The sequence below is a fragment of the Chelonus insularis genome, unplaced genomic scaffold (genome assembly GCF_013357705.1).
Source record: "Chelonus insularis isolate UGA/USDA-ARS -01 unplaced genomic scaffold, ASM1335770v1 contig_17_pilon, whole genome shotgun sequence".
NCBI lineage: Eukaryota > Metazoa > Arthropoda > Insecta > Hymenoptera > Braconidae > Chelonus > Chelonus insularis.
Window position 1 is genome coordinate 1,375,594 of NW_023276415.1, and position 14,754 is coordinate 1,390,347.

Here is a 14,754-nt window from a genome sequence, read left to right on the forward strand (position 1 = left end):
TTTGCTACATATATGTACATGTAAACGTATATCTAATGTAAAGTATTATAAGCAATAGTTCGACTGACATTATTAGATATGAAAATATTTTTTTAATTTTTGAATTTATTGATGTGTATAAGAATTATACTTTGAGTATCAGATATTCGATAGCTTATAATTGCTAAAAAGTTTTATTGTTGTTTATTAAATTTTTGTTGTTCTGAGGTATGAGATAATAGCAAAAATTATTTGAAAATTTTAAAAATTTATAAAATAAGAATCAGTGACTCAAAGTTAAAAGGCAGTTTTTCATCATCTAGTTAGATGCAAATAATTGAAGTAGTGATTAAAAACTTCAAGCAATCTGATTTTCAATTTCCGTCCTATATCATCAAGCTAGATGCAGATGACCAAATTTGTGACCAAAAAATTCCTGACGGTAAATTGGCATTTCAAAACCGGCGGTCATTTGAGACAGTCAGTCACATGACGGTCGTATGACCGTTCTGTGACCATAATCATAAATGACGGTCATCCTGTATCTCTAAACGTGACACATCTCTTATTGAAATGATACCATCGTTTGGAAACTAATCGGCAGAGTTTAATTTACCTACATCAATTTGATATTTTCGATTACCGAAATAGAAATGTCATTATCTGACATGACTATCCCAATCAACAACTTAAAATGAACGTAGTATAGTGAAATATAAATACGTGTGTATATTTATGTATATCCAATGGTGTTGTGATAAGTAGCGTACACAGGCAAACATATTTACATCTAAAAATTAATTTATGCCCAAGAGTAGTTCAACTTTATACAATCGTCCGACACACATCTGAAGTAGGATCAACAGCTAACCAACATCGACGCCGCCTTTATTTAGTGTACCACAAATACTATTGAATACTATACTCTATTCTACTTAACTTGAAAATACAATTAATGAATAATATAGCAATTCATATACGTTTTAAAAATATTTGCAACTATACGGAAAACTAATTAGTGTTTAAAATTTTTCATCACAGAAACAAACAGTGATATACGATAAATTCTAGAATTTTACATGGAATTTAATTTTTATTTTTCACATCATATTTATAATGAAATGAGTTATATTTTTTGCGGTAACTAATGTACACACGTACCAATAATCATAATAATCATTTATAACACATGTAAATTATTTATTTATATAAGTAATACTGTGGAAGTAGCATTAACATGTAGTTCACTCACAAAAATAGCAAGAACGATCGTATATTGTTTGATTGTCATTAGTTTCGTTTGATATTGTACACAAATAACATCATAAACATCAATTGTCATGTCATTATTAACATAATTGTATTTATTAAATCTGTATGTTGTTATTATTTATCATATATATATATATTTATTATTATTCATCTTACAATTGTGATAACGACAAGGGCGACGCAGTACCGTATACGGATTTATTATTATCAGCAATAAATATATATATATATATATGTCATATATCTGCTGCAGTTAAGGTACGAAATTATTACCAAAAATACCAATCGATTATAAATACTACGCAGTTAAGACGCTGGTTGAAAAGACATCGTGATCATAAACAATCAACACAAGAAAGAGATATTGCGAAGTTCAAGCGTTCTGATTAATTACCGGCATTATATTACATTATTACTTAATAATACTGTTTACATAGAATATCGTTAATTTATTCATTATTAGTGTAAGTGTGTAATGACTGTGATATTCGGAACAAATTCAATACGTAATTAAGGTAATATAAATAGGCTCTATTTCTATCCTTTTTTTTGAGGCAAATTTATTTTTTGATCTTATAACTTTTAAAATTACTTGTTTGAAGATATGTCGCAACGAGATACAGTTATTCATCTTGTCGCTGGCGGGTAAGTTTATTATTGATGTCCTTTTATAATAACAATAATAATAATAATTATTATTATACACAACAATGATAAGATATGTACAATTATCATTGTCATTAATTAATTTAATATCATTTATGTGGGATAAATATTTACTACAACAATTACTACTATTTGGTTATAGAATTGCCGGTACTATGGGCGCAATAGTCACTTGTCCCTTGGAAGTTGTTAAAACTCGCTTGCAGTCATCTAGTTCTAGCTTTCATGCATCTTCAACAGCTTTAGGACCTACTATTATACCGGTTGATCTATCAACCGGAACAACAACAACACCAGTCACAACAATGATGACATCAACATCGAATTATGCAACAAAATGTGGAAATAACAATTCAAATAATAATACTAATAATAGTAACTCTTCTAATTATTCAGTACCACATCAAAGAAGACAACTATGTACCGGTGGTTATTCCAGGTAACTAGATTATTGAAAAATAATCATGTATAATGATGATACTAATTATGATTAATCATAATATATAGGCACGTTCTTGTATCTCTCTCACATTGTAATGTTACACCTTCACCGAATTCTGGAAATTCTGCAGCAGCTGGACAGTTGCATTACAGTCACCCGTTGGCAACACCCTTAACGTCGCCACTTTTATCATCAACTTCATTACCACCACATTCATCATCTCCAACATCACCAGGCCTCATTTATTGCTTGAGGTATATTATCAAATATGAAGGTTTTAGTGCACTCTTTAAAGGCCTTGGACCAAATTTAATTGGCGTTGCACCATCGCGTGCCATCTACTTTTGTACATACTCTCAAAGCAAGGGTTTTTTTAATTCTTTTCTACCTCCGGATAGTGCAATAGTTCATGTTTGTTCAGCATCTTGTGCAGGTTAGTAATAAATGTTTGGAGGTTTTTAACTTCTCTCTTAAGAGATATTTTCTTCTTTCATAGGAGTACAACGTTCTATATTCTTAATATATATATATATATATATTTATTTTACAAAAATTCTTTTGACAATTCTATGTATCTTATGATTGACGTTTTCATGTTTACAGGCTTTACAGCATGTACTGCAACAAATCCGATTTGGTTTGTGAAAACACGACTACAATTAGATAATCAAGCAAACCGTATGAGTACTAGAGATTGTATTAGGAGAATATATCAACAATCGGTAGTTTTAATAGTTTAATATTTACTAAAAAAAATAAATAAATAAATACGTAAGAGACATTGCGTTAATAATATTATGTAATTGTTATGTCATGTAGGGATTTCTTGGATTTTATAAAGGGATTGTAGCATCGTACGTTGGCATAAGTGAGACCGTGATACATTTTGTCATTTATGAAGCAGTAAAAACTTGGTTAGTGACTCACCGATCAAGTAGAGTAATTTCTTCAAACAATCACACCAATTCTACTGGTCATGTAAATGATAGCAATAATAGCATTCAAAATAATAACAAAGATGATGAAAATGATAATGAAAAACTATCAACGAAAACATCACGTGATTTTTTGGAATTTATGGCAGCTGGTGCTTTATCAAAAACTGTAGCATCATGTATTGCCTATCCACATGGTAATCAATATTTTTTTTAACTACAAATTTAAAAAATAGCACATTACATGATTAAAAAGGAAACCTTGAGTTAAATACTTTTTTTGCTATATTTATGTAAAAATTTTTACACAAGTAATATTGTTTTGTTGATATAGAGGTAGTAAGAACAAGACTGAGAGAAGAAGGCACAAAGTATTCAAGTTTCTGGCAAACAGTAAGTATGATATATAATGAAGAAGGCTTCAAAGGATTATACCGTGGATTAACAACCCAATTAGTGCGACAAATACCAAATACAGCAATTATGATGGCAACTTATGAATGTGTAGTTTTTATTTTATCTCGACAATTTCAAAATCAACCAGTATTAGATCATCATTATCACCATCATCATCATCATCATCACCACCACCATCATCATCATCATTATCATACTGAATCTACGACGACAAATAATTCAGATACAGCTTTCTATTCGAAACATTAGATCTAAATAGATATTCTGAATCTAGAATATTTTTGAATTGGTTTTAATAAAAAAACTGAAATTAAAAAAACAACTGATATAGCAAAACAAAATTGTTATTATAATTGTTGCTGTTGTTTGTTGAATTTCGTGTGTAGATATGACGGATATAAATGTACAGTTTTGAAATTATTGTATTTTTTTTAATAAAGAAATACTAGATACTGAATATATTGTTTAAGTTAACTTTTTTGTCAATCTCAATAGATTCCTGATGATTTTTCAATCAGAAGCAAAAATCTTCAATATATTTTTATGATATTTTCTCACATTTTATTATAACAGAATTTTACAATTAAATAATTTATAAATGTGTACTAGTGTAATGATTTTATCAAAATTTACTTTCAATATTGTGATTACAATTATTTATTAAAAATGTTAATATCATAAAATTTTATTCATTTATTTATTATTATAATGTTGATAATGTAAAGAAATGAACAAATGGTTTAAATTGAATTTAGTGGTGGTTAAAGTTAGTATGTTACATCGTTTCAAGGGTGAGACTCATTACATGATAAATCTTAAATTATATTCAATTGGTTCAAATCATAATTATTAACCAATAAAAATACAATAACAAATTTATAGCCTAGATGTCTCTTCTTACTGTAGACAAAATAGAAGTTTAAAAAAAATAATATTATACTACATTGTTATTAAATCTCAATATTAAAAAATAATAAATTGAAAACAATAAGATCGTTGATGTTAAATAAAGTTAATTATCGCAAATGTGTATAACTCATTAGCTGTCATAATTTATTAGTGAAACGATTATCATCACATATAGTGTATTCGGTTTCTGCTCGAAAATGCTCAGAACAGAACCGAACATTAGCGAATATGGCCGAATCGAATATAGTAATTTTGAAATTTATTCTTAAAATTTGCAAAAACAAAAAAAATGATTAATAATACTGAAAAATTTGAAGAAATAACATTATATAGACAACACATTATATATATATATAATGTGATAATGTGATAATATATATATATATAATGTAATAATATAATATATATATATAAAAGTAGATCATTTATAAAAGATGAAAAATTATTTTCAAAATAAATAAATTTAAATTTAACTAGAAAGTACGTTAGTTGTACAGACAGCTGTAAATACATATAATTAATTTGTATGTAGTCGGAGATCGTCGATTTTGCTCTAAGCACTTTGGGGCAGAAACTAAACGCCAATGTCGAGTATTATTTACTTTTAATTTCTACTACAAATTTGTTTATTTTAAAATATATTTGGTTAAAAATATAAGTTCAATTATTTATAATGATTAAGATTTAATATTACCATATTATCAATATCAAAAAGCACGAAGTAATTGTAAAAATAAGTTTATAGTAATGAATATTGTTGAAGTTAATTTATAGAGGTTCTATTTTCGCGCCATTATTCCTTTACTCTATTGGTCGATGCACAACTGACGTCCATTAATCCATTGGGAACTTTCGAGAAACTCTGGCGTATGCCAAGACCGTAGTAATATCTTGAAAGTGCACGCTTATACAAGTATTATACTCCATTTTCCACATTTTCTTGCAATTCCTATTAAGACCCATCGGTCTTAGTAAAGTAAATATTATTTATTGTCTTTAATCGAAACGGTAAGTATAAATTTTATGTCATTTTTATATGAAATCGAAAAGTTTCAATTTTGTAAAATTATAAAGCTTGATGCAATCAATAGAGTTTACGATGAGTTTCGAAGGTACTTTGTGTTTAGTAATGTCTGTTTGAAATTATTTGCCTAAGTAATGAATGATATTTTGATATTGATTTATTTCTAGGAAATACATTCAAGGGTTGTCTAACATTCAATACATATGTAAAAATGTAATAGGAAATATTATTTAATACCATTTTACTAAATAAATGTTCATGTCACTTCTGAGCAGTGATAGAGAAAATATTGAGATTTTCTAGCAACTTCCTAGCATTTATTGCGTTATATAAAATTTTCAATGACAAAAGTATAATTTAGCATAAAAATTTAATTTGATTATATATTAAGTTTTGCATAATGTTTTTCTATCTGCTATTGCATTCATTTATTAATCTCATAGTTTTCTGCAATATTCTTTGACAAGAAGTTGCTTTGTCACGTGGAAATTTCGTCAGTTTTAATCATTTTTCTTTAGTATCTATAAAAAAAGTAATAACACTAATTTTATGCAAAGAAAATGATTGTTTCTTAAAACAAAATTTCATTTCAAGTACCATGTTTTGTCAATATCGTTCTATTACAGTTAGTACTAAGTACTTTCAATACTTTGAAATGGTTTTGAAAAACCTCCAGAGAGTTAGTGACGCTGCGACGGCCATTTTTGCGTTTAATATATCAATTCCTTACTCTGTTACTATTGAAGTACTTGAAGAATTATTTTAAATATATTTATAAATCATGTGTTATTTTTTTGGCATTACTTTTTATCATTTTTTCTTTGTTTCCATTTATATTTTCTTTTCAATACTCAGACAATTTTTTTTAAATTGAATGAATATCTTTTAGATCAATAGAATGTTTTAAATAATATATACAAGATTTTCGATTTTCATTCAAACTATTAGTATTTTATTATATTTTCATATTATATTATATAAAAGTTAATAAAAAATAATTTTTAAATTGATTATGGTTATCAAAATGCTCACGATATTATTGGTTCATAAGAAAAAAATTTATGTTTTACAGAACTTGAAGTTTTGAATATTATTCGTGAAGATGGTAAAAGAAACAACTTTTTATGACATTTTGGGTGTTAAACCAGGATGTACGCAGGATGACCTTAAAAAAGCTTATAGAAAGCTTGCTCTGAAATACCATCCGGACAAGAATCCAAATGAGGGTGAAAGGGTATGTCAACTTGATCAAATCACGTGAAATAATATATTACTACAATGTTAGGAAATCGATATGAAAAATAATGAACATTTTCTTTTTTTAGTTTAAACAAATATCACAAGCTTATGAAGTTTTATCAGATCCTGAAAAGAAACGAATTTACGATCAAGGTGGAGAACAGGCTCTTAAAGAGGGCGGAATCAGTGATCACTTCAAATCACCTATGGATATTTTCGATGTTTTCTTTGGTCATGGTCTAGGAGGACGAGGCGGACGACGAGTAAGGAAAGGTCAAGACGTGGTACATCGGTTATCTGTTACACTTGAAGAGCTTTATAAGGGCACAACAAGAAAACTTGCGTTACAAAAAAATATAGTTTGTGATAAATGTGAAGGTAAAATTTTTACATCTGTTACTTTATTATTATTATTATTAATTGTATACGCAATGAAAGATCAATTGAATTTTAGGTAAGTTATTTACATTTACTATTTATATCTTCAATGATTTTTAGGATATGGAGGTAAAAAAGGATCTGCAGAACAATGTGGAACATGTCATGGTACAGGTTTTGTACTTCAAATTCATCAACTTGGACCTGGCATTGTTCAACAAACACAAACCAAATGTTCGGGATGTAAAGGAGTAGGCGAACGTATTAATCCACGAGATCGATGTAAACATTGTGGTGGCAAAAAAACTATCAGAGATAGGAAAATTTTGGAAGTTCATGTCGATCCCGGTATGGTTGATGGCCAGAAAATTGTTTTTAGTGGTGAAGGAGATCAAGAACCCGGATTAGAACCCGGAGATATTGTCATTTTACTTGATGAGAAACAACATCCAATTTATAAGTAAGATTTTTTTTTATCTTTATTTTTGTTAATTTCTTATTAATATAAATATTAAAAAGTGGATTAATTAGAAATTAATAAGTTAAAAGTTATATAAGAGTAATTTGAACATTGAAAAATATTCTTATTATTTAATTTTACATAAAATTTTTCAGACGAGCTGATAGTAATTTGATTTTGACCATGACTTTGACCATAACAGAAGCATTATGCGGTTTTCAAAAAGTCATACGTACTTTAGATGATAGAGATCTTTTAATAACATCACTTCCTGGTCAGGTTATCAAACACGGCGACTTAAAATGTATACCTGGCGAGGGTATGCCAACCTATCGAGATCCATTTACAAAAGGAAAACTTACAATTCGTTTCGTAGTAGAATATCCTCAATCTATTGATCCAGCTATCATTCCGCAATTAGAAAATTTGTTACCAGCAAGAGAGCAAACGATAATTCCTGATGGTGCTGAAGAAGTAACTCTTGAAGATTTCGATCCAATGCTAGAAGCACAACAGCAACGTGAACGAGGAGAAGCATATGATGAAGATAAAGGGTCTAGAGTACAGTGCGCTACGCATTAATCGATTCTAAAATAATTAAAACTACTCAGCAACGTGAGGATCCATTTTACACTTTTATTTTCAATAAATTTTCGATTCTTCTATTTGACTCCGTGATTAAAGTTGTACGGTCGGATTCAACGTAAGAATCATTTAGGTTTGAATAAATAAATTTATTAGAATGACATGATGATGTAATAACCTTTCAGCATAAAAAACCCGATTAATTGCAGTATTTGAAATGAAAAAAATGTTTGCCAACCGTTTAACCTCTAATGTAACTGAATTAAGATATTTTTTGTTTTCTACATTGCTAATTGGAGCGTATTGTAATTAAATTAATAAAAACAATGTGCTTTAAAAAGCAATAACAATGAAAATATTATGTGACAGATCTCTTATTAAGCTGACTGTTTTTCTCTAATCATTGTGTCAATAAATTAATAATCAATATTTAATCAAGGTAATTCTTTAATAATTCTGTAAAATAGTTGAAGGCTCGATTAATTAATGATTTATAAAATTTTTGTTAATATTGATCGATTAGCTTCAGTCAAGTATTTAGTATCAAAATAGATAAATCATTTTTAAAAAGAAAACATGTTAATTTAGTCCACACACTTATAATTGATTAATGTGAGCCTTTCTATATAATTTCATATAATTTATCACACCTAATTCAAGTATTCATTCCAATGGACTAAATTCCATTCAAATATATTTAAAAATTATAGAATATTTCACACCTAGTGAGGAAAAGTAGTTTAACTTAAACCACATGTAAAATTACAACCCGAGCTGAAGATGAAGGTGGTAAACACGTAATTTAAGATAGCTATGAGAAATTATTTTTCGTCATACCCACGCGGAATGTTCACTTTTTCATTTAAGAGGGGTTGAACTTTCCACACAGGATTAGCTTAAACCACGTGTAAAATTATAACCCGAGCCAAAGGTGAGCTGGACTATTTTTCCTCCCTAGATGTGAAACGTACTATTTTTCATTTCTGTATGTTATTGTTAACAGTAAATAAGTGTATTAATAATTTTTTGTCCTAGAATTCATGAAACGTTTTGCATATAAAAGAAAACATAATTATGCTGTTATAATGCATATGGGTTAATTTAAATGTAATTAATCAATGAATTGGACGTAAACTGAATTATAATTTCAAGTGTAAAATTAATTTTACTTAAGACTTTTCCTCATATTTTGAAAAAATTCATTACATCATTCAATGAGAAGTTATAACAATAGACATATGTTAAATAATGGCTGGACAAATTATAATTTTGTATTCAAACGATTGTAGTAATATTTTTAAGCCGATAGTTTTCTTTTAAATTTTATCAAAATAAGAGAAACAATATTGATGCGCAGTAGAATTGTTTTAAATTATGATTATCCCAATTATTTATCACTCAATACTAAATTAATTCTAATACAAAATTGTAGAATGAATAGATAAACAATTACTGCTAATAGAGGTGAAATAGATAGAAATTGATTTGTAGAAGAATAATTGTTTATTTCTCCTTTAAAATATTAAGTAAATCTCTGAATACAATTATATTGATTTTCAAAATTTATTTTTAGTGATTTGATTATTCCTTTATTACAATTTATCAATGCTTGAATCATTCATTTTTTGTCAAAAGCTTCATCAGTTTTTAAATTTAGCGCAATTGTTTAGAATTGCGCACGCATAGTAAGATTAAGGTAGTTGATGATAGGTGGCAGAACAATAGCCAAATAAGTCAAATGTTTTCGCAACGGACGTGGAATTCATGGGTGGCTCTATAGAAGCAACTGTGGAGATGCCGCAAAGGTCTCTGGGTATGCAGAGGGAGCCATATTTTTCCAATATCAGTTACGCGAAAACAGCGCACGTATAGTAATCGCAGGATGGGATTTTTATCGGTTCTTGGCAGCGATAGTCGGTAGAACGCGTGTAACAGCTCGGGCCTTGGTGGCCTTGATGCTTTTAAAGGTGTTGTGAATTAATAATTGAGAACGTCGTGTGTGTTGTCAGAGGAATTGGTGTATCAGACGATCAAGAAACAAAGTGTGGTTAATATTATAATATAAAGGAAAAAAAAATTGAAGCGCTGTTGGCCCGCGCAGGTGTTCAGAGAGTACGAGAGAGGGTTAGTTAACTTAACCCAAGATCGGGACTCGTCGACTACAACTATAGTGGTGGTGTGGTAAGTGGAGAGATGGTGTTGTAGTGGCAATGGAGATGGTAGTGTCGGTGCTGCTGGTGTGACGATGACACAGACGTCATAACACGACATTCGTCCGTTCGTGTTGCGTTTTAACGTTTCATCTCGCGGACGTGTGTTTCGTCCTTAATCAAATTAAAAATATTAATTATATCTATACATTGTGACCTTCATAACTTACAAAATTTACCTCTATTTAAATTCATGTGTACACTACTTGGATTATGTGCAAAAATTTTCAATTTGAAATAAAAAAAGAATTATTAGTGATGAGTGTCGTGTATTTTCAATTCTTAAATAACACACCGGTGTTTGTATTTCTACAGTTGCGTCCTTGAGTGAGCATCAAAATCGATTTTACTCGCGTCGTAGTTGGTTTATTTACTACGTGTTTCGAATTAGCTCGAGAAAGTGATTTTATTAGAGATAAGAAAAGAAAAACAGTCGTGTTTTGGTGACAATCTCAAAAGTGTACTGGTGAACTAAGTGAAGAGAGTGGTGTGAACTGTAATAATAAGTGCAATATTACATTTCGGATTAAACACTCGCGTGTGTAATGTCAACGGGATTCGCTCAACACGATTCAGTTCGTACATATGCATCCAATGCACGGTACAAGCTGTTACGCCATAGGTAATTTATTCCCTCTCTTACTCTCTCGACTCTCGGCTCGTCTTACATATTATCACTTGTTTACTATTAATGTGTCATACCGCTGACACTGTCTTGTATGTATAACTTTTTTTCGCTATTTTTTTTATTTTCAAGTTCTTATGCTCAAGTGACAGCTCGATTAAACGTGACCTTGCTCTCGTTTGTCGTTGCAAATACTCCAATAATCATAGTATTGTAAACATACGAATTTCACGTGGTATTTATGTGCAAAGTTACGATTTCAATATCATATTGCATTTACTCAAATTATATCGTACTCTTAATGAATCCGTAAGTTATGATATATAAATAAATAAATAAATAAATTATAATGAATTTCAAAATACTTTATAAAAATTGACAAATTTTCTGTAAATGAAAGTTTTTTACAAATTATTTATTATCAATGATAAATTATTAAATTATTTACTATCAAAAATGAAAATTTGCAATAGAATAGAATGAAAATTTCGTAATTATTTTAAACCAATATCTGTTTGCAATTGAATACTATAATGAGTATTTCATTTGTGACTTAGAGGATGCCGCAGGGGCTAGTGGAGTATTGGAGGCGTGCGCTGTATGTTCCAGTGATGTCGGTGGCGCGGCACTTTTCACTGCTGGACCTGGACCATGGCCGGCAAGCCTGAGCAGCCCATCTCTCACCCTGCTCCCCAAAATCACGTTCATCAGCAACATTATCAACAGCATCACTCTTTACATATACAAACACATCATCATCACCATCATCATAATCAAATTAATCGTCGAAATCATCAACAGGAACATCAGCAAATATCTCAACACGAGCCTCAAAGTATCCAACACAATAGCGTGTTGGTCTATGTTCCTGGCGAGAACTTTGCTTATACAACAGCCGTAGGGCATAATGCTGAAACATCGACAAGTTATCAATCGGGTCAGCAGCAGCAACAAAATCCTTACCAAGATGTGCTACCTCAGGTGGCCACACAACCAACATTTCCAACCAAGATTAATTTTATCAACAACAGTGAATTAGATAATGAAGTTAATCCTAATACTGATTACTGTCTTGGAAAAACTTTAGAGCTGGTCTCTTGCGATGTTGTTGTTAATCAACAGCAACATCAATCAACAAAAGAGGAGGAAGAATTTAATACTAATTATCAAAGCTCTTTGGTGAGTTTGACGAATGGGAGAGTAGTACCCTCTCCCAATTCCGTGGAAAAAATAGATTTAGGCACTTTGGGAAATATTTCTAGCGGTCTTGGAGGTTTAAGAAGTCCAACACATAGTGATGCTGATAGTCTTAGTGGCACCAGTGATTCAGGGGTAGCTACAACATCAGTAATATCAAGACCTGCATTGTCTAATAATGCTGTAATAGTTGGTGAGCAAGATCCAAAAACTTTTTCAACTCATTACGAAGTCACGTGCAATTCTGGCTATTCAACTTCTCGCTTATCAGAAACTTATCAAAACACTGGAACAGGAGGGGCAGGAAATGAAACTGATTGTATTAATACCGGTAATCTTGATGAAAATAGAATCACTTATGTTAGTCAAAACGTAGGCAGTCAACTGTCTACTAATGTATTCCTTGGTGGAACTCAAGAGTTAATTGATCCACAAAAGCAAAGAGATATTTGTAAGGAAATTCGGGTGAATAATCAAGATTCATTGGATCTAAATAGTCGAACTGAACATAGTGTCATTACTACAGATCCTGGGTGCGAATCGGTACGTTCAGATACTGCGGAATCTGCTTATTCTAGCAGCCTTAGTAGCCCTGAGTGTCAAAATTTACAATCTAACGAATCAGTGAACAATAATAGTGTCTGTGCGCAGCCGTCTGCGTGCTTGGTGCCTCAAGTTAGCGCGCAACACAGCAACAATGTTGCGCTGACTATGAACGGTAGTGTGGTGACGCAGAATCAACAAAAGCAACAGCAACAGGCGTCCATTGCTGCACCTCGCGGATGGAAGAGGATATGCACCGACCGGGTCATCATATATATCAGGTGAATTATTTTATTATAATAATCTAATGTCAATGGCTTATTTTTCATGCTAATAATTATACAAGTCTTTTGCCTGTCATGTTTACCAAAATAATTATTTGAATGAATTTTGAATGAGACCAACAATTAATTTCTCTTAAACTTATTCCACATTCATTCAAGTGGTTTCGTGAACTTTCGACTATCATTGATGCGCTATTTCACCCACTGGGAAAGACAAGTTTACCACACGGTAAAAGCTAAAGTTCAAGGGTGTATTACCGGTATGGTTCGGTTGTGTTGAGCGTTTCGGGTCGTGCCAAATTTGTAACTAAAAGGTTTCGTGTTCTCCCCTCGGCTTTGCGCTCGACTACCACCAACTTCGTGTCAGCCGGAACTCTCTGACAGCTTGGAGAGACAATGGTAATTCCCATGAGAAAGAATCCTCCCTGTCGTTGCTTTTGAACTCTGCTTTGTAGTCAAACATTTCAGGTCATGAGTACTGTTCTCAAGTATCTTTGTTTTATCTTCTCATATTTTATTATCATTATAATATTTATTATTATTATTATGTATTTTTTTCTCATTTTCATACATCATATCTGATTCAAATGACGTATTCAAATTATTTCCAGGGACGTCATATCATTATGTGTACTGGTGTAGACAAATAGCATTCTTGTATATTATTATCAAGTTTTTCGATTGTAGTGTGTAATGACTAATTATTGGAGTTTGGATTTAAAAATAAATATGAGAAGTGCAGTTGTTTTTTATGATGTAGAAATAATTAGATGATGATTATTTGGAATATTAAATTGATTTTTATTTAAAAAATAACGGTATAAATATTAAAAATTGAATGATTACTGAACATAATGAAATGAACTTTCTCTTAAATTTCTTTTGGAAACATTTTCATACATATTTTATACATATACACTATAATACAAATAATTAAAATTCATTATTTTATTGAATTCCAAAACAATTTTTTTTTTCAATTAATGTTTTATGTATACAACAAAAATAATTTGTTGATAATATATTAATAAAAAATTTTCTTAAAAACTATTTAAAGCGTAATAAGTTTATATTCGATGACTTTCAGGAAGTCATAAAAAACGAATGATAATGCGACATGGTTTAGTAAAAGTTAACAAACTAGATTCTTTTCCTTGTAAATCTAAGCATTGTTTGCTTGCAGCCCTTTAAATACCTTTTAAACCATGACTTTGGCCACCCGCCGTTAGTATTCAGGCGGAAAGGATCATTTTAACGAGGCTTAGTAGGCAGAGAAAGACCAGGTCAAACTTCCTTTCTCAGTCTTACAGTAGATTTCTATATGCCTTTATAAAGGTTATATGAGATGTCATTTGCCTTTACGTTATTTTAGGAAAGACGAGCTGTGCCTTATTTTGTTGTACTAATACAGAGAATCCTGCAATTGATTTAGTATAATCCTTTGATGAGATTAAATTACCTAAATCCTAAATTCGCAATTCAATTTTATCTAGCCAAGTAAATCGAAAACGAGAATACAATTTAGAGCAATAAAATGTGGAAAGAATTTGTTGGATTTTTATATTTCTTTTTATCTTTATTTCTTATTT

At 30.3% G+C, this 14,754-nt stretch overlaps 3 protein-coding genes across 10 annotated transcripts in view; all 3 read left to right on the forward strand.

Annotated features, from left to right (window-relative positions):
• Positions 1–727: 727 nt before the first annotated feature.
• Positions 728–4,157, forward strand: Rim2 (replication in mitochondria 2). 4 transcript variants are annotated; one of them, XM_035078863.1, is made up of 8 exons: positions 728–1,170; positions 1,505–1,766; positions 1,854–1,896; positions 2,060–2,356; positions 2,425–2,792; positions 2,963–3,081; positions 3,179–3,491; positions 3,629–4,157. In XM_035078863.1, the coding sequence occupies exons 3-8, from the start codon at positions 1,856–1,858 to the stop codon at positions 3,958–3,960; spliced, it is 1,470 nt and encodes a 489-aa protein (XP_034934754.1). In that variant the 5' UTR covers positions 728–1,170; positions 1,505–1,766; positions 1,854–1,855; the 3' UTR covers positions 3,961–4,157. The 4 variants fall into 4 exon arrangements, with proteins under 4 accessions (XP_034934754.1, XP_034934753.1, XP_034934755.1 ...); XM_035078862.1 differs by having other exon boundaries at positions 728–1,119; XM_035078864.1 differs by having other exon boundaries at positions 728–1,119; positions 1,558–1,766.
• Positions 4,158–5,471: 1,314 nt separating this feature from the next.
• Droj2 (DnaJ heat shock protein family (Hsp40) member A4-like) lies at positions 5,472–8,740 on the forward strand. Its single transcript, XM_035078841.1, has 5 exons — positions 5,472–5,628; positions 6,717–6,878; positions 6,970–7,261; positions 7,382–7,721; positions 7,877–8,740. Exons 2-5 carry the CDS (start codon positions 6,747–6,749, stop codon positions 8,301–8,303), a joined length of 1,191 nt encoding a protein of 396 aa, XP_034934732.1. The 5' UTR covers positions 5,472–5,628; positions 6,717–6,746; the 3' UTR covers positions 8,304–8,740.
• A 1,359-nt stretch (positions 8,741–10,099) lies between these two features.
• LOC118064365 (putative mediator of RNA polymerase II transcription subunit 26) overlaps positions 10,100–14,754 on the forward strand; it is a 175,067-nt gene continuing 170,412 nt past the window's right edge. For 2 of the 5 annotated variants that reach the window (XM_035078896.1, XM_035078898.1), the window contains exons 1-2: positions 10,101–11,138; positions 11,699–13,162. In XM_035078896.1, the coding sequence (XP_034934787.1) occupies positions 11,793–13,162 (1,370 nt within the window). In that variant the 5' untranslated portion in view covers positions 10,101–11,138; positions 11,699–11,792. Of the gene's footprint in view, positions 11,139–11,217; positions 11,451–11,698; positions 13,163–14,754 lie in introns of those variants that run through there. The other 3 variants (XR_004690050.1, XM_035078897.1, XM_035078899.1) reach the window with 3 other exon arrangements.

Coding starts and splice junctions, on each gene's coding strand:
- Rim2 (XM_035078861.1), top strand. CDS start 1,856: ATGTCGCAACGAGATACAGTTATTCATCTTGTCGCTGGCGG. Junction 2,793..2,962: donor TTGTTCAGCATCTTGTGCAG/GTTAGTAATAAA, acceptor TCATGTTTACAG/GCTTTACAGCATGTACTGCA. Junction 3,082..3,178: donor GGAGAATATATCAACAATCG/GTAGTTTTAATA, acceptor TATGTCATGTAG/GGATTTCTTGGATTTTATAA.
- Droj2 (XM_035078841.1), top strand. CDS start 6,747: ATGGTAAAAGAAACAACTTTTTATGACATTTTGGGTGTTAAACCAGGA. Junction 6,879..6,969: donor ATCCAAATGAGGGTGAAAGG/GTATGTCAACTT, acceptor TTCTTTTTTTAG/TTTAAACAAATATCACAAGC. Junction 7,262..7,381: donor AGTTTGTGATAAATGTGAAG/GTAAAATTTTTA, acceptor AATGATTTTTAG/GATATGGAGGTAAAAAAGGA.